Here is a 19308-nt window from a genome sequence, read left to right as displayed (position 1 = left end):
TTTTCTCAAGGTCTAATTGATGGTCTGATCAATGGTCAACTCTGCATCAAATTTACTTGTTAAGCCTTTTCATTGTTTTATAAAGACCAGATGGCAGTGCTCCAGCCCAGATATACTATAAATATCAGAATCTCCAACAAGGGAGTCTAGAAACTTTTGTTTTCAGTTTGGAAGTAACATAGGCTATTCTGCTGGACAGTCAAATTGAATACCATCAACCAAAGTATTAGGCAAAGATCTGCGTGAGCAACCTCATATTGAAGATCATTAGGAGGAGGATACAGAAACTCCTCTGAACTCTGGCAAAGCTCCACAATCAGATTACCACATTTACCTGAGCGGGCAGTCGTTAAGATGTAATACAACTCTCATAAAATCATGGAGTTCCATGCAGAAAATGGATTTTCCCTCCTCTTACCTATGACACCAAAGGGTTTCATGTCCTGGGTAGGAATCAATAAGATCAGTGCTGAATTCAACTTCTTCTTCTAGAAGATGGGGAAGATTTATCCTTGCTTCCTCTGTTGAAGCTGCTTCTTCTTCATCTTTTGGGTGAACTAGAGCTGGGTCACTTCTCAAAGGGCCTTGCTCCAATACAGAACCATCTATCACAGTTTGGCTAATCAAAGACTTTAACAAAAACTGGCGGTAGTGAAATCCGCTGTGGTCTGAAACATGCATGGATGCCCAGTGTTTAGTAGAAGACAGTTCATCAAGAAGAATCTTGTAGGAAGAAAAAAGGGTAAGTGAGAAGAGGAACTGCCAAAGAATTTCCTTCTCCATTCATTAATACCTTGGATTTCTCTTTGATTGGTTCCTTTTTTTTTTTTCTCCTGGCAACACTGTTCCTACCAATATTTTGTATACAATGTTCAACACAGTGCTGTTACTTAGTGGAAGCCCGGTAAAGGCTAGTTTCCCCTTTCCCTGAAAATAGTAAGAGGTTATATATATATTTATATATACCACAGAATTTAAGGACTTATTTGTCATTCTTTCCCTGGACCTTGATCAATCACATTCTGATTGGCACACACACAGAAAAACAAATTTCAAAATAATGGTGAACATCAGGGTGTCTATTTACAAGAATGCTGATGTGGAAGAGTAAATATAAATTTAAATTCAGAGGTTACTTTAATGTAAACTTTAACATTTAAAAAACAATACCTAACTTATTTGTTAAACAATCAACTCAATGTAATTATTTGTTCTTCACTATAAGTGCCATGAGGGCAGAGACCATGACAGTTTTGTTCACTACCTAATTCTAAGGATTTAGTACAAAAAAGATGCATGAATAACAGGGATTTTCAAGAGGACATGATTTTTCACGATTCATCTCACACTCAACATCAATGATAAATGATTTTTAAGTAGATGAGACAAAATTCTGCAGTGAATTAAGTCTTTGTATTATACATATACTATATGTATTAGCACATATATAGATTTTCAACAACCTCAATTTAATTCCTTTAAAAATTGGGGATCCCTGGGTGGCTCAGCGGTTTAGCACCTGCCTTTGGCCCAGGGCACGATCCTGGAGTCCCGGGATCGAGTCCCGCGTCGGGCTCCCGGCATGAAGCTTGCTTCTCCCTCCTCCTGTGTCTCTGCCTCTCTCTCTCTCTCTCTCTCTCTCTCTATCAAAAATAAATAAATAAATAAATCTTTTTAAAAAAAAGATCCTTTAAAAATTTTTCTCAGACTTTTTAGGAGGAAAAATTCATTGTATTCTTAGCCTTTGATATATTTAAAAGGCATACAAAATGAGAAAAGAAACTTCAACAGGAATTCAGGGCATTTTTTTATTAGAATCAAAAGGTACAGAGATACAAACAATGATTTTTTTAAAAAAGACTGCAATTACTTTTAAAGTGATCTTATATAACGTACTGACAGAATCAATGACCTACATATAACTTATATACCATCATTCTTTTTTAACACTCATGAAATAAGTGAATAAGTACAAGAAAACTACAGAAGCAGGGCTATCCACAGAAGGATAACAGGTTAAAATTAAACACTACTGAAAATGCTCATTCCTGTCTGTATATGTCATCCTTCTTATAAATAAAAAAAATCAGTTATTTTGATTATGAAAAGAACATAAAATGATCATTTGAGAAAATTCCCAAAATACTGAAAAGCAAAAAGAATGACCCATTATCCAAAGGCCAGAGAGAACTACTCAACATTTTGGCCAATTGCCAATCTTTCAGCTTTTTTCTATGCACGCATGTGTGCAGTTTACTTGTAACACAAATTTGGGATACTCTTTTATACACATTTTATTCCACTTAAATTATGTGCACGTACCCATATCATTAAATATTACTCTATAACTTTAAACTTTTGTATATTTCATCCCAAAGATTATCAATATTTAACCATTCATTCATTTGGTTTCTACTCTTGTATAAGTAACACTCATGAATGCACATACGTAGTCAATGTGCACAGCTTATTTATTTGGGAAAAATTTCTAAAAGTTTATTAACTGGAATGCTGAAAAATATTTTGTAAAGTTCTTGATGCATATTGTCAAAGAGCCCTTCAGAAGGGCTGTATAATTTATATTCCTACTGGAAGAACATGTTCAACATTTCCTAAATTCCTTAGTACCTTAATCTTCACTAATTTAATAAATGGAAAATCATGTCATTGTAATTTGCATTTCTTTTATCATTAAAACTAAATAACTTTTCCTATTCTCTTATTTTTCCTGTTTCTTCTTATACAAATGCCTATTTTGCCTAGTGCTCTTCTTTTATAACTACCTACTTTACTATTTGTGATAGTCATTAATTTCTCTTATGGATCTGTAAGAGATCTTTATAAAGATATTAAGCCCTTATGTTGCAAATATTTTTCTCAATATATTACTACAATTAATTTTTAAATTCTGTTTTTCTCTTCAGGTATGTTTTTATTCCATTTAGAGTTCAGTTTGATATAGAAGATTAAAACCTAACAATTATTTTCCAAAAGGTTACTCAATCTTATCAGCATCACAAATTGAACAAAGAATCCTTTCTCCAATTATGGGAAATGCTGTATTTATCATCAATGAAATCTGTACACATTATGTATTGGGGATTTGCTTCTGGGCTTCAGATTTTCCATTACTATTTTTATTTTTGAGCCAGTACCACAGATGACTGTCTTTATAAACATTTAAATATATACTGGCATATAATATTCCTCATTTTAATTTTTTTCCAACAATCTTTTAGCTACTCTTAAAATTTATTCTAATATACTTTAGAAATTGGTTAATTTTGAAGTTGAAAAATAAACTGGTGGTTTTTAGTATATTCACAGACTTATGTAGCCATCACTGCTGTCTAATTTCAGATGAAACAACTCTTATTCCTATTATGAGTCCCCTAAATCTCCATCCCTGCCAGCCTCTGGCACCCACTAATCCACTCTGCCTATTCTGAATGTCATATAAATGGAATTATAGGATATGTGGCCTTCTTTCCATCAGCATGTTTTCAAGTCTCATCCTTGTATCAGGACTTCATTCCTCTTTTTTTTTTTTTTAAGATTTTATTTATTTATTCATGACAGACAGGGAGAGAGACAGAGACAGAGACAGAGACAGAGAAAGAGAGGCAGAGGGAGAAGCAGGCTCCATGACGGGAGCCTGACGCGGGACTTAATCCTGGAACCCCAGGATCACGCCTTGGGCCAAAGGCAGGCGCTGAACCACTGAGCCTCTCAGGGATTCCCCCACTCATTCCTCTTTTATGGCCAAATAGTATTTCATTGTATGGATATACCACATTGTATTTATCTACTCTTGGGTTATTGGATGTTTGAGGCTTTTTTTTTTTTTTTTTTTTTTTTTGGCTATTATAAAATATATTGCTGTAAACATTGCTGTAGCCAATAACCAGGGAGGAAATTGAAGCAGTCATCAAAAACCTCCCAAGACACAAAAGTCCAGGGCCAGATAGCTTCCCAGAGGAATTCTATCAAACATTTAAAGATGAAGCAATACCTATTCTACTAAAGCTGTTCCGAAAGATAGAAAGGAATGGAATACTTCCAAACTTGTTCTATGAGGTCAGTATCACCTTAATTCCAAAACCAGACAAAGACCCCACCAAAAAGGAATTATAGACCAAGCTCCCTGATGAACACAGATGCAAAAATTCTCAATAAGATACTAGCCAATAGGATCCAACAGTACATTAAGAAGATTATTCACCATGACCAAGTGGGATTTATCCCTGGGATGCAAGGCTCGGAAAGCAATCAACCTGATAGATTATATCAACAAGTGAAAAAACAAGAACCATATGATCCTCTCAATAGATGCAGAGAAAGGATTTGACAAAATACATTCCTGATCAAAAACTCTTCAGAGTGTAGGGATAGAGGGAACATTCTCAGCATCTTAAAAGCCATCTACAAAAGCCCACAGCAAATATCATTCTTGATGGGGAAACACTGGGAGCCTTTCCCCTAAGATCAGGAACACGACAAGGAGGTCCAGTCTCACCATCTCTCAACATTGTACTAGAAGTCCTAGGCTCAGCAATCAGGCAACAAAAAGAAATAAAAGGCATTCAAATTGGCAAAGAAGAAGTCAAACTCTCCCTCTTTGCAGATGACATGATACTGTACATAGAAAACCCAAAAGACTCCACCCCAAGATTGCTAGAACTCATACAGCAATTCAGCAGTGTGGCAGGATACAAAATCAATGCCCCAAAATCAGTGGCATTTCTATACACTAACAATGAAACTAAAGCAAGAAAAATTAAGGAGTCGATCCCATTTATAATTACACCCAAAAGCATAAGATACTGAGGAATAAACCTAACCAAAGAGGTAAAGGATCTATACCCTAAAAACTATAGAACACGTCAGAAAGAAATTAAGAAAGACACAAAGAGATGGAAAAATATTCTATGCTCATGGATTGGAAGAATTAATATTGTGAAAATGTCAATGCTACCCAGGGCAATTTACACATTCAATGCAATCCCTATCAAAATACCATGGACTTTCTTCAGAGAGTTGGAACAAATCATCTTAAGATTTGTGTGGAATCAGAAAAGACCCTGAAGAGCCAGGGGAATATTGAAAAAGAAAACCAGAGCTGGGGGCATCACAATGCCGGATTTCAGGTTGTACTACAAAGCTGTGATCATCAAGACAGTGTGGTGGGAGTGGCACAAAAACAGACACATAGATCAATGGAACAGAATAGAGAACCCAGAAATGGGCCCTCAACTCTATGGGCAACTAATATTCGACAAAGCAGGAAAGACCATCCACTGGAAAAAGGACAGTCTCTTCAATAAATGGTGCTGGGAAAATTCTTCTGCCACATGCAAAAGAATGAAACTAGACCATTCTCTTATACCAGGCACAAAGATAAACTCAAAATGGATGAAAGATCTAAATGTGAGACAAGAATCCATCAAATCCTAGAGAACACAGGCAACACCCTTTTTGAACTTGGCCACAGCAACTTCTTGCAAGATACATCTATGAAGGCAAGGGAAACAAAAGCAAAAATGAACTATTGGGACTTCATCAAGATAAAAAACAAAACTAAAAGACAAATATAGAATGGGAGAAGATATTTGCTAATGACCTATCAGATAAAGGACTAGTATCCAAGATCTATAAAGAACTTCTTAAACTCAATAGCAAAGAAACAAACAATCCAATCATGAAATGGGCAAAAGACATGAGCACAAATTTCATTAAAGACGACATAGACATGGCCATCAAGCATATGAGAAAATGCTCTGCATCACTTGCCATCAGGGAAATACAAATCAAAACCACAATGAGATACCACCTCACACCTGTGACAATGGTGAAAATTAACAAGACAGGAAACAACAAATGTTGGAGAGGATGTGGAGAAATGGGTACCCTCTTGCACTGTTGGTGGGAATGTGAACTGTACAGCCACTCTGGAAAACTGTGTGGGGGCTCCTAAAAGAGTTAAGAATAGAACTGCCCTACAACCCAGGAATTGCACTACTGGGAATTTACCCCAGAGATACAGATGCAGTGAAAAACCAAGACACCTGCACCCCAATGTTTCTAGCACCAATGTCCACAATAGCCAAACTGTGGAAGGAGCCTCGGTGTCCATCAAAAGATGAATGGATAAAGAAGATGTGGTCTATGTATTCAATGGAATATTGCTCAGCCATTAGAAACGACAAATACCCACCATTTGCTTCAATGTGGATGGAACTGGAGGGTATTATGCTGTGTTCAATCAGAGAAAGACAAACATTATATGGTTTCATTCATTCGGGGAATATAAAAAATAGTGAAAGAGATCAAAGGGGAAAGGAGAGAAAATGAGTGGGGAAATATCAGTGAGGGTGACAGAACATGAGAGACACCTAACTCTGGGAAAGGAACAAGGGGTGGCGGAATGGGAGGTGGGCAGGGGGTTGGGGTGACTGGGTGACGGGCACTGAGGGGGGCACTTGATGGGATGAGCCCTGGGTGTTACGCTATATGTTGGCAAATTGAACTCCAATAAAAAATATACAAAAAAAAAAAAAAACTTGTTGTAACAAGTTTTCCATTCTTTGGAGGTTTATATATGTGCCTAAGTGTGGAACTATAGGGTCATATGTGGTAATTCTACGTTTAATTTTTTGAGGAAATGTCAAACTGTTTTCCACAGTGCCTGCACAATTTCACATTTCTACCAGCCATGTATAAGCGCTCCAATTTCACTACATCCTTGTCAGCACTTTTAACTTGTTTTTCATTTCAGTCATCCTACTTGGTATGAAATGCTATCTCACTGATTTGCATTTCCCTGAAGTTGAACATCTTTTCATGTCTTTATTGGCCATCTGTATGTCTTTTTTTTTTTTTTTTGCAAAAATGACCCTATGTGCTTTCTCAGGTGACATGCCATATCAACTTTTAATTGGCTAGTAGCAATAAACTCTGTTCAACTGTGGATCTATCCTCACCTCGACCCTCCCAAATGAGACTACTTTAAAATTTACTTAAATGTCTACTTAAAACACACAATCATCAGAGAAAACAAAACAAAAAATGAAAATCTCATTAATTCCATCCTTTAGCACTGCTCACAGTTTTGTTTTGTTTTGTTTTTTCTGACTAGAAAACGAATACATGCTCATTATGGAAAATACTAGCCAATATATCTGTAACAGCACTGTGTGTTTATATATATGTTGAGTAGTTAAAATATGCCAAGCACTGTTCCAAAAACTTTAAAATCTCATTTAGAGCTAATAATATATTTAAAAATTATATTAGGACCATATCACAGTTAGTTTTATAGATCCTTATCCTATAGTGAACATTTTTCTTTAGATTATCTTCCAAAATATAATTTTTAGTAGCAACAAAACACTCAAATTCATGATGAACTGCAATGTAACTCATCTGTTATTATGGGGGGGGGGGGGTAGAGGGTTTCTAGTTTTCCACTATTGTAAACAGTATTTTTACATATCAAACTTTTATGTTTAATAGCTGTGTTTATTGAATACTTAGTATGAGCACTTGATATAGCCACTTTATGATAGCCACTTTACGTGGATTTTCCCATTTAATTCATATCACTCACCGAGGTAAGAATTATCACCATCCCCATTTTACACATGAGGAAACTGAAGGTTAGTGAGACTAAGAAACTTCTCCAAGGCCACAAACCAAATTGGTGGTACAGTCAGAATTCACATTAGGTATGTCTGACCTAAGGCTCCTAAGTGGAGCCTTCAATTACTACACCATTGTACTGTATATCCCCTGGCTTTTCTTTAGGATGAATTCCTATAGGCAGTACAGCTAGATTACAACAAACACACCTTTTCTGGGTAAAGCCTCAGAAGTGCTGCCATGTTGCCCTTCAGTAAGATTACACCAATTTCTACAATGCTGGTTTTCATTCCCTTATCAATGCTGGATACCAGGACTTAAAAAAAAAAAAATGGGGGGGGGCACCTGGGTGGCTCAGCGAGTTGAGTGTCTGCCTTTGGCTCAGGTCATGATCTCGGAGTCCTGGGATCAAGCCCCGGGTCAGGCTCCCTGCTTAGTGGGGAGTCTGCTTGTCCCTCTCCCTCTGCTTTAGACCAGTGGTACTTCTGTGATTACTTTCTCTAATAGACAAAGCGTAGTAGTAGTAGGAGGGCACGATCTCCTAACTGGGCCCAGGGGCTTCTAAGAACAGAAAGGGGATTTTGCAATTTCAGTACTCTTCACTGAGAGAGCTGCAATGGCAGTGGGGACAGGAAGTGCATGGCGTTCAACCAAAGGCAGAGCATAGCAGGTGAACAACATCACTATGTAAGCCTAGGAGTAGACCCAGGCAGCTGAGTCAACACACCACTAATGAATTGTCATCTTCAACATCGAATAGTCTCAAGAAACTAAGAATTTCACCATGGCCCTGTGTTCCTGATTTTATGGGAATGCCACTTTTAAAAGTCCACATCAAAGCTGCAAGTTTCTGAAGACCTCTCAGACCACCTGAATGGACTATGCCTTTCTCTTTGTCCTCAACGCTCCTCATGCCCCTCCCTATCCCCTACACACTATCAAGTTGTGGAGCCGAGATGACCAAACTCCACAGGGACTCCCTATCTCCCACATCCCACCAGATGACTTGTACTTGTTCTTCTGGACTCCAGACAATCTAACAACCTTCCTCAAAGCCTTCCATTGAGTCCAGCCTCGATGAGAAGCCATTTCTGTGTGCTTCCCTCAGCTCCTGCAAGCAACAAGCTGCTTTGAAAGTGTTAGTAATCTGTTTCCTGAACTAGATTTTCAATTTGTTGAGAGCAATCTCTTTATCATTGTGCCACACCCAGGATATAGGGCAGAGTCTGGGAATCAAAGAGTTTTGGTACTTTTTCATGAATAAATTATTCTCAGTTGATCTAGCAAACTAGGAGCCAGTTTCACCTAAATCTCCTATTTAGGAAGAACAGAGAAAGGAATGAAAATTCAGTGAGCCTCTATTAGGTGCTCAGGACTTCACATACATAAGCTCAAATCATTCGCATGAGAATCCACTGCGGCAGGCAGAACTGGTAGTTCCCAGATGAAACATTTAAAACCTTTCTTTCTACATAAAGCTGGTAGGGCCAAACTCTGAAGCCAGGTCAGTAGGATTGTCTTTGCTCTTTCCAGGGGCCTCCCCTCCTGAAACACAAAGCTAATGTAAACTGGAAAGGAAGGCTACTTTTCCAGGACAATTGGCTTCAAATTCCCTAGAAATGAAAACTCCTATTTATCCTGGAGGAATCTCTGGCTAGGACACAGAGGACGGGAGAGAGCCAAGAAAGGGGCCTGGAAGAAGGGGCTGGGGAGCAAAACTAAGAAAATGCTTCCCTACTAATTAATCTGAAAGTACCACTTGAGGTATTTTGGCCCCTTTAATTTGTCTGAAGCTGGAGTGGCTTTCAGAGGGATACCATACATTCCTACTAGCACCGAAACATATGGAGTGAAGAAAAACACAGAGGAGCTATAGTATAATAAGAAGGAGCAAAAGGATACCTGGTTCTCATACTGATGCATAATACGTGATGCAAACGTGGCTAAGTCTAAGCCATTAAAATTCTCTGGAAACTTCAGTCTCTATATTTCTGAACTAAAGAGACTAGGCTATAACAGCCTCCAACATGGCTCTGCATCCAGATAACCCTCTGAGCCCCATGAGAAGTATTGATCTTGAATCCTACCCTCTCCTGGATTTAGTAGGCCTGAGTGGGACTCAGAAATCCTAGGGTAATTTACAGATGCAGGGAGGTTTGGGAACACCAGGTGAGCTCTTCTCTTCCTTCCCCAGGAGAGGAAAGGGTGAGAAGGCAGCCAGCTGATTCAGTACATTAGGTCACATAAGAGACCACCAAGAAAGAACATCTCCAACTGTATAAGACCTAATAATCCCTTCCTTTTCAGGGCAAAATGAATTATGCTCAGTCTTCTTACTGCTTAAACTTGCTTTTGTTCTCTACCAATGTCCTAACCTCAACAGTGCCAGAAACTGTGCTGGTGGGGAATGCACACTTTCTTTTAATTGCCAGGGTTTCCTTGGCGGTATCAGCTGCTAGACCCTCCCCAGGCTGCTAGGCCATTAATTCTTCAGCTTTCCTCCTTAAAAGCTCCTCTGAGGAAGAACTCCTACCAGAAGACTGAAAGAGCAGACAGGGAGTGTGCCTAGGGAGATGAAAAGTGGCCTTACCTTGACATCTAGCTTGGCCAGGTGCTGTAGAACCCAGATGCGATGGGACCAGGCATTATAGTTGCTTGGGTATCTCCCTGCCGCTTCACCACAGACCTCCAGCTCTTCTCGTATTAGTCTCTGTGTCCTTTCTGCAGGAATCGTCCCCAAGTTTCCTTTCATCATAAAGGAAGGCAAAGAGGTTTCCTGAATTAGCTGCTGTAGCACCCATCGTCTGTTAAGGTACCCGTGGGAATGAGAAAGAGGAAAGAACATAAAGCAGAAAGGAAAACAATTAGTTTTCTTTGGTCTTAATCTCCATTCATACAACGCAAAATAATCCCGGTCCATGGGCCTAATTTTAGGAGGAATAGGATTATTCTGCTGTTTTGTTCTTAAAGATGTAATTAACTTCAGCACCATGGATGGAGAGGAGGGGGAAGAAAGCACAAAGAGGAAAGAGAAACTTTTCTAAAACATTAAAACGTGTCAGAAAGAGAATGCCTCAGTTCCAATATGACAACTCAAAAACTCCATTTGGTCAGAAAATACAAAGACAAGGTGTGTGTGTGTGTGTGTGTGTGTGTGTGTGTGTGTGTAGGGGAGGTTGTGGTGGTGGTAGTGGAGGGTATATTAATTAATGCCTGGTCCCAGAAGAGGAATCATGGTTCTCACATCTTCAATTACATGTGCAGGCCTCACCCTCTGTGTATTTGTTTGCAGACAAGAAGCTGCATTATGACTGTTTTCATTAAGCTGAATTTCTATGTTATAGCATAGAATCTGGAAGGACACAAATACAGTATCATTAGTTAAACCATCAAGGAGGTTTTAAAATATATTTATCCACAGATTTTCCCCTTGTCTATTTAAGATTTTCATTAGCGGACATTTAAATGAAGAGCACTAAAAAAGCATCTCTAACCACTAATGTCTTTAGTTTTTACAAATATTTTCTCAAAAGAAGCATTCTTTTAGACTAAAAATTTCCAACCCTAAGGTTACTAGAAATTGAGTAAGAAAATTCATTTTGTCATTTTCAAATTGAAGTTTTTTTCATTAACAACAAAAGCTTGCTTTGTAAAATATTTGACAAGGCTATAAATTGGTGAATGCATATTCAATACTATCCGCTCCCCCACTCCTTTCCAAATCTCCACACACACATCCACAGGCCTCTCTGAAGTGCCACCTCAATTCCTACTAAGAGAAAACAACCAGTGTGGAAGGAGCTGATTTGCAATACTAGCCAAAGGCAAGATTACAGCGAAGATACCTTGAACTGTTGAAGATCCTGAAAATGCTCAGGATTTAAGAAAAGTTTTAAGTGGTTTAGTAAACTGCAAACAGACTTTAGAGGATTTCCCCGACCCCAAGAAACCAGCCCACACCATTTCATTTTAGTCAAAACTGAGTAGTCCCATGGAGTCCAAGAGGAAGACACCCCAGAGCACCAGGATGGTGAAGAGAACTTTCATGTGCATTTTGGGACTCAGGCCTTTAACCTAAAAATAGTCTCTGCATTTACAGTCTTAGTAACGTCAGTGCAGCCTATACACCATTCACCTCAGCTGCCCTTATCTTCCTTATTTCGTTAATTTTAATAACCACAACCATCACCATGATCATCTGTACCAGAAACACACCCAAATGAATTATAAAAACCTGAGTTGCTCATTTATAGCTGATATAGCTATCTAAATGCCATTTCTATGACTGCTCAGATAGTTCATAATAAATAATAGCTAAAATTTACTGAGTAGTATGTGCCAGGCACTGTTAGTGTTAACATACATTATTTTATGTAAAGCTGACCATTAACTCTGAAATAGGTGTATTTATTATTCCCATTTTACAAACGAGAAAACTGAGGCTTAAAGGGCTTAAATAATTTCTGAAGCTCACACAAGGAGCAAATGATGGCATCTGGAGTTAAACGTAGGTACCTTGACTTTAGAATTCATACTCTGAACCAATATGTGACCCTGTTTGACACTGTTGTTTTTCCAGCCATTCTGAATCCTAAGAATCCTGTAGTGTAAATTAACCACACCTGTGAATCCACGTTTCTGGACTCTTTGGAAATTTAGTTAAGGCCAGTTTTCCCAGATATAAGTCCTTAATTGGATTTAAAGTGCCAGAGAGGATCAGCTCTTTTCTGTAAAAGAAAAAATGAAAAGAACCATTACCTTTCCATCCAAACACACTGCATGGCTATTAACATAACCTCATTGGGAAATGAATTTCCAAGAAAAAAAATAACATGAAACTTTCATAAATATCACACATGGTAATCAAGAATATATTCTTGTAATCTCGAAACAGGATTAAAAAGCAGAAACAAAAGTTCTTAAATCAACCGTGGAACTTTAGTTACCTATTTGAGAAAGGGCAAAGAGGTTTTCTGGCTTGTCTTATTTCCAAAACGTACAAGGCCTGACATCAGTATCTGTAGGGCAGATGCAATACTAGTCAAGAATAGCTCTAGCTTCCTAAACTGGACTCGAGATGGCTCATTACCAAAAAATACACACAGAACAACGTACATAGTATGGTTAAGATGTAAGGAAAAAATTATTTATTCAATCACTACCCTAACAAAATTACTATTTTTATTTTTTTATTTTTTTTCTATTTTTATTTTCTAATTTTCCCTCCAGTCTTTCTTTAAAAAAAAAAAAAAAAGATTTTATTTATTCATGAAAGACAGAGAGAGAGAGAGAGAGAGAGAGTCAGAGACATAGGCAGAGAAAGAAGCAGGCTCTACCCAGGAAACCCAATGTGGGTCGATCCTGGGACTCTGGGATCACGCCCTGAGCCAAAGCTGGACGTTCAACTGCTGAGCCATCCAGGAGTCCCAATCCAGTCTTTCCTTATATGCGTATACATTTCAACATATAATTTTATATTCTGCTTTATAGCTTAAGAATTACATGGTTCTATATCATCTTTAAAACGAACATTTAAAATGGTCAAATAGTTTTCACTGAGTATCTGTGCTAGGATTTAATGACCTTTTCCTCTTTGGTTAGACATCTAGGTTGCTTCCAAGTTTTTGCTTTTCTGAAACAGAGCCTTGTGCTTAAGACACCTTTCATTTAACTACTACCAAGGATAAGTTCCCAAAAAGATGTTATTACCAGGTAAACTACCTGCATGGCCCTTGATACACTAGACCATTCCTTTTTGAAATTCATGTAGAAATTAGAGCCATGTGAGGTTTTTGGTGTTGTTTTAAAAGCGTTCAAAGCGGGGATCCCTGGGTGGCTCAGCGGTTTAGCGCCTGCCTTTGGCCCGGGGCGCGATCCTGGAGTCCCGGGATCGAGTCCCACGTCAGGCTCCCGGCATGGAGCCTGCTTCTCCCTCCTCCTGTGTCTCTGCCTCTCTCTCTCTCTCTCTCTATGATAAATAAATAAATAAATCTTTTAAAAAAATAAATAAAATAAAAGTGTTCAAAGCTCCCATGCAATTACGAAGCATGTCATGAAAGAGCTCTCCACCTATTTCTCAAGTAAATACAATTTAGGTTTTGATTTAATTTCTCAGATATGTTTTTGATAATAAACTCTGATATTACTCATATTCTCAATTTTCAATGTGTCTATTATAATAAAATTAGTTCATTTACTAAAACTTATTATTCTTAAAAAGTCCTTCCTGTGGTAGGGTTTGATACTTCATTTATTATTTATTATTTAGAACTTTAATTCTAAGAAGACCAGAGCCCGAATCATATACCTCACCTACTCAGATGAATTTAGTTCCTAAATATAGTTCCACAATATATTTTCTTTCTAACAGTAATGTGCTATTTCTAAAGTTTTATTTGATAAGAAAAATAACTTCCTTTTAAATGAAAATACTAAACAGTGATGACAGATATTTGTATTTTACAATCATTTTTAGGACAGGCATTTCACTCCAGGATATAATATGAAGTGATACTGAGAAGGTTTATGGATACTTTAACAAATGGGTTTATTGAGACTATTTTTCTTTTAATGTACAGGAAGTCTGTGTGTCATTGAAAGAATATTTAATGCAACAGCCAATTACTTTTGCAGTTCTGCATCCTTTTTCTTCTGAAATCAGAAATGTTTCTTTATATGGTAAGTCAAGATACATATACTATAAAATGAGACAAAATATTATTCTATGTAATTTTAACTTCTTTGTAATGAAGTGTTTCTCACAGTAAGGTCCTTATCTACGACATCATATTCATCTGGAACTTAAAAGAAATATAGAATCTCAGGCCTCATCCCAGACCTGCTGAATCAAAAACTAGTGACAAAGCAATGTATTTGAACAAGCGCACCAGGTGATATACACCAAAGCTTAAAAACCACTATGGTACAGAATTTACTCCATTTTTCTAAAAAAGATTTTATTTATTTATTCATGAGAGACACACAGAGAGAGGCAGAGATATAGGCAGAGGGAGAAGCAGGTTCCTCGCAGGGAGCATGATGTGGGACTTGAACCCGGGATCATGCCCTGAGCCAAAGGCAGGTGCTCAACTGCTGAGCCACCCAGGCGTCCCCAGAATTTACTCTATTAAGTCTAATTCCATTTACGAAGTTTAAAACCTCTCCTTATTTACAACTGCCTACCTATATACACCCAGATATACCTATGAGGAAATAGTGTCAAAATTTTCTTCAGAAAAGAGGAGTCACTTTATATGTGAATCTTCAAAAAGTTTCTTAAATTAGGGTTCTTTTATTTTTAAGATTTTATTTATTTATTTGAGGGAGAGAGAGAGTATACTTGAGAGAGTACAAGTAATAGAGGGAGAAACAGGTTGTCCATTGAGCAGGGAGCCTGATGCGGGGTTTGATCTCAGAACCCTGAGATCATGACCTGAGCCAAAGGCAGACTGCTTAACCAACTGAGCCATTCAGATGCCCCTGAGCTCTTTTTTCTTTTTCTTAAAAGATTTTGTTTATTCATTTTGAGAGAGAAAGAGAGAAAAAGAGAGAGCAAGCAGAGGGGGAGGTGCAGAGGGAGAGAAAAAAATCTCAATCAGACACACACTGAGTGCAGAGACTGACACAAGGCCTTGATCTCACAATCCTGAGATCAGGACCTGAGCCGAAATCAAGAGTCAGATGCTCAACCCAGAGCCACCCAGATGCCCCTAAGGGACCTCTCTCAATTTACTTTGCATAACATATTTGGGAAGATACCTTAGCCTGCAATAACCACAACCAATGGTGTATATGAATGCTTCAAAAGATCAACTGAATCATAAAAAAGGAAGAAAAACTTAAATATCAATATAATAACTTTCCTGGGGACAGGGCTGAACACTGTAGGTGTTAAATATTATCATAAACAAAATTTTTAAAGGTCACTTGAAAAGGAATAAGTGATTAAGTTATAGCTATTACATAACAAAGACATATAATGAAAGAAAATCAACTGCTTAAATGCATTCAAGGAGGGATCCACTTTGAGAAAAATTTCAGTCACACATGGGTTCAAAAAGTGCTGTATGTATCGCAAACAAGAGAAATATATGCAAGCATGATGTACTCTGGAAAATGGCTAAATAAGTTGAAAAAAATATCTCGTGACGACAGTCACTGATGTCAATAAGCCATGTGAGATATCTGAACTAAACTGATGAGATGTGAGAAGAAAATGATGAATTCATAAGTTCAAATACTTCACATAACATGTCATTTTAAAGGTATATAACTAAAAATTTAAAATATCACATTAAGAAATTTGCTTATATCATGCATATACATATACCTTTAAGTTTACATACTGATATTAGTCTAAAAAGGTTATTTTTGGACTTTTTTTATTGAGGAAATGGAGCACGGCCCTTAAATTTGAGGTGCTGTATTTTCAGGCACATTGACTAAGCTGGGCTTTGAGATTCATCCTTACTGAAAACCTTAGATGATCCACTGCAACAGGACAGATGAATAAAGAAGTGGTCAAATAAATGTGGGGGAACAGTATGAAGAGCATTCAGGAAAGGAAAAGGCCCTGAGTGTTATGTTATAAAGAGCAGGGGTGTAGGGAGCAGGGCTGTGCCATTTGTGCAACTTTGTCATGCGATGATAGTACACGAGGGCTTTTCTAGTTCTATAAAGTTTATCTTTTTAAAAAGTTTTTCTGTCTTCTATCGCAAGCTATTAATTATGGTTTCTCTCTGCTGTCATTTGATTTAAAATTTGTAGGAAACCAGGGGCTATGTGTGTCTTGTCCAAAGCTAAAACTCCACTCACTCGCTCAGCACTTGGCAGAGTATGACTAAAAAAACAAATGCCACCTTTTCCCCCCTTAATCTTTAGTTATTCTGTCTGAAGTTACAATAATAATAAGTCATCCTCATAAAAATTACCATTTACTGAATACTTCGCCCATATCAGGCACCGTGTTAAGGGATTTACCTATATTATCTAATGTAATCTTCAACAGTCCTGTGTTATGTTGAAATATAAGAGATTGTCGATACTCAATTGTTTTTTATTTATATTCAATTAATTAACATATAATGTATTACTGATTTCAGAGGTAGAGTTCAGTGATTCATAGTCTTATATAATACCCAGTGCTAATTTCATCATGTGCCCTCCTTCATATCCATTAAATAAACTTTTGGGGCACCTGGCAGGCTCAGTTGGCACAGCACGAGACTCTTCATCTCATGTTGTAAGTTCAAGCCCCACATTGGGTGTAGAGATTACTTACATATTAGAATTGTTTTAAATTTACAGAAAAAATTGTAAGGATAGTACTGAAAACTCTTGTTGTATACCCTGTACCCACTTTCCCTTATTAATAATTTATTACTATGGTACATTTGTCACAACTGATGAATCATTACCAGTAAATTACTATTGGAAGTCCATACTTTATTCAGAATTCCTTAGTTTTTATCAAACATCTTTCTCTAGTCCAGCATCCTATCTAGGATATCACATTCTATTCGGCTATGTCTCTATAAGCTCCTCAGATATACCGTGCCAGTTTTTATGAGTACTAATCAGGTATTTTGTATGTTTTTCTTATGGCTAGACCAGGGTTTTGAGGAGGAAGAGATCACAAAGGAAAAGTGCCATCTTTATAATATCCACGGCACAAAATACCAGCATGACTTGTCACTGCTAATGTAGACCCTGATTACCTGGCTAAGGTGGCCTGTGTTCAGTTTCTCCACTGTACTTTTTGGAAGAAAGTTATACTTAAGTAAGGGAGCTGGACTCCAACTCCTTAAAGGGGGTTGCCTAGATAAATTATTTGGAATCCTTCTGTGTGGGAGATTTGTCTGTTGTCTATTATTTGTTTATTCAATTCTTTACATTAGTATGAATATTCATTTTACACTTTAGTGTGTAACCCAATATTATGTTATTTTATTGCTCGAAGTGTTCCAGCTTTGGCCACTAGACGCCCTATGTCACATTTACGTTATTTTGCTTTTTGAGCACTTCTTTACTTTCCGCCTCTTTGCAATGTTCCAAATGAATCTTATAGACTTCCTGCCCTGGTCCTAGAATCAGACAGTTCTTTAAAAAGCTTATTTCAAAAAAAAAAAAAAAAAAAGCCTATTTCCTTTTATTACAGAATAGTGTTAGACACTAGGATCTGGATGTTTAGGTTGAATTATTTGTTTTATAAAAACAACAATTTCTTATGGCACAACCTAGTATTATCTCAGTTTTACTGATGAGAAAAATGAAGCTGGGGGAGAATTTGTAACTTATACTCAAGGTTCGTGAACTCAAAGTGCCAAAACCAAACGTATCTGCATAAAATAAAGTCATCAATTTTAATAGGCTATGAGTAAAGGACATGATCACTGAAGGTTGGTGCTATTTTAGTTACTCAGAGGTTTTGCTTACTCTCTATGCATAAACTGAGGTAGAAAATAGGTGACTCTTATGAAGTCAAGCTCTTTCATGAAATAATTCACTGAATTTCAAAGCAAAAAAAGTACCATATTTTTCCTATAACCAGGTGGATTTCACTGTAACTGCAGGAAATCAGCTCAAAAACCTATTCTTGCATCTGTTTTTTTTTTCCCTAAGACTACTGCACCTATAAAATGACTAATGTACTGATGTTATCTTTTAGCAGTTTATAAAATACAGCTAAAATCACTCAATGCTTCCCAGTTACTACAGAAGAAATAATAACAACAATTAAATGTAAAGTATTGAGTATTTGATTTGCAAGAGACAATACAAACAAACCAGTTTACTTCCAAAGCTGGTGGTTTTCGCAGAAAATGTACTCCTGATTCTACCTCTTCATGTTTATCAGTTTTACTAATATAAATTAAAACTTAACTAGAATGCATATCCAAAATGGATCTTTTTAAAAATCAAGGTTTCCATTTTATTCATTGAGCACAAAACTTTATTAATCATCTTACTAGAATAATTTTCAAAACCAACTGCTGTGAATATCACTGAAGTTAGATTTATGAAGCTATTTTCCCTTAACACAACCAAACCCCACAAAATCAAAAAAGTTTGAAAGGAATCCTAAAAAAATTATCTAGTTCAAACCTTTTATTTCACAGATATAGAAACTAAAATTATTGTGAAGTTAAAGGTGAAGTTAATTAATGAAACAGGACTAGGACCCACATATCTTAAGACTAGGTTCTTTCTCCTACACTGAAACGCTCTATACAATATACAATAAATTTTATACGTGTGTGTATATATGTACGTACATATGACTATGTATGTATGTGTTAGGCTACTAAGAATCTTTTCTTGAAGGATTTTCAAGTCCTCTGTAATAATGAGGAATTGGAGAACATGAATAACAATGATACTCCTACTTCTTTAGTACTTTCATTTCTTTTTCACAGAATTTAATCATTTCCAGTGCCCAGTCTGCAAACTGAATATGTGCCAGGCACTGGAGTGCTAGATGCTAGGAAAACAAAAAGACATGGTCCCTACCCTTAAGAAAGCTCTCAGTTCTAAGTTTATAGCACCATCCTCAAAGTTTCCCTTGCCGATTCCTTCTCATGGAGCAAATTCTAGAACAATGCTGTCCAATAGAAATATAAGTCACCATTGGGGGCAGGCATGTAATTTCAAATTTTCTAACAGCTACATTGG

The 19308-nt window shown here is 37.1% G+C and overlaps 1 protein-coding gene across 10 annotated transcripts in view; it reads right to left on the bottom strand.

The window, feature by feature from the left end:
• The window catches only part of PTAR1 (protein prenyltransferase alpha subunit repeat containing 1), a 105701-nt gene that overhangs the window by 10693 nt on the left and 75700 nt on the right, over positions 1-19308 (bottom strand). For all 10 annotated transcript variants that reach the window (XM_077907419.1, XM_077907437.1, XM_077907429.1 and 7 more), the window contains 3 exons: positions 12261-12365; positions 10229-10442; positions 419-723 (listed from right to left, as the gene is read on the bottom strand). In XM_077907419.1, the coding sequence (XP_077763545.1) occupies positions 419-723; positions 10229-10442; positions 12261-12365 (624 nt within the window). The remainder of the gene's footprint in view (positions 1-418; positions 724-10228; positions 10443-12260; positions 12366-19308) is intronic.

Source organism: Canis aureus, chromosome 1 (assembly GCF_053574225.1).
Source record: "Canis aureus isolate CA01 chromosome 1, VMU_Caureus_v.1.0, whole genome shotgun sequence".
Taxonomy (NCBI): Eukaryota; Metazoa; Chordata; class Mammalia; order Carnivora; family Canidae; genus Canis; species Canis aureus.
This window is presented reverse-complemented; position numbering and strand designations above follow the sequence as displayed.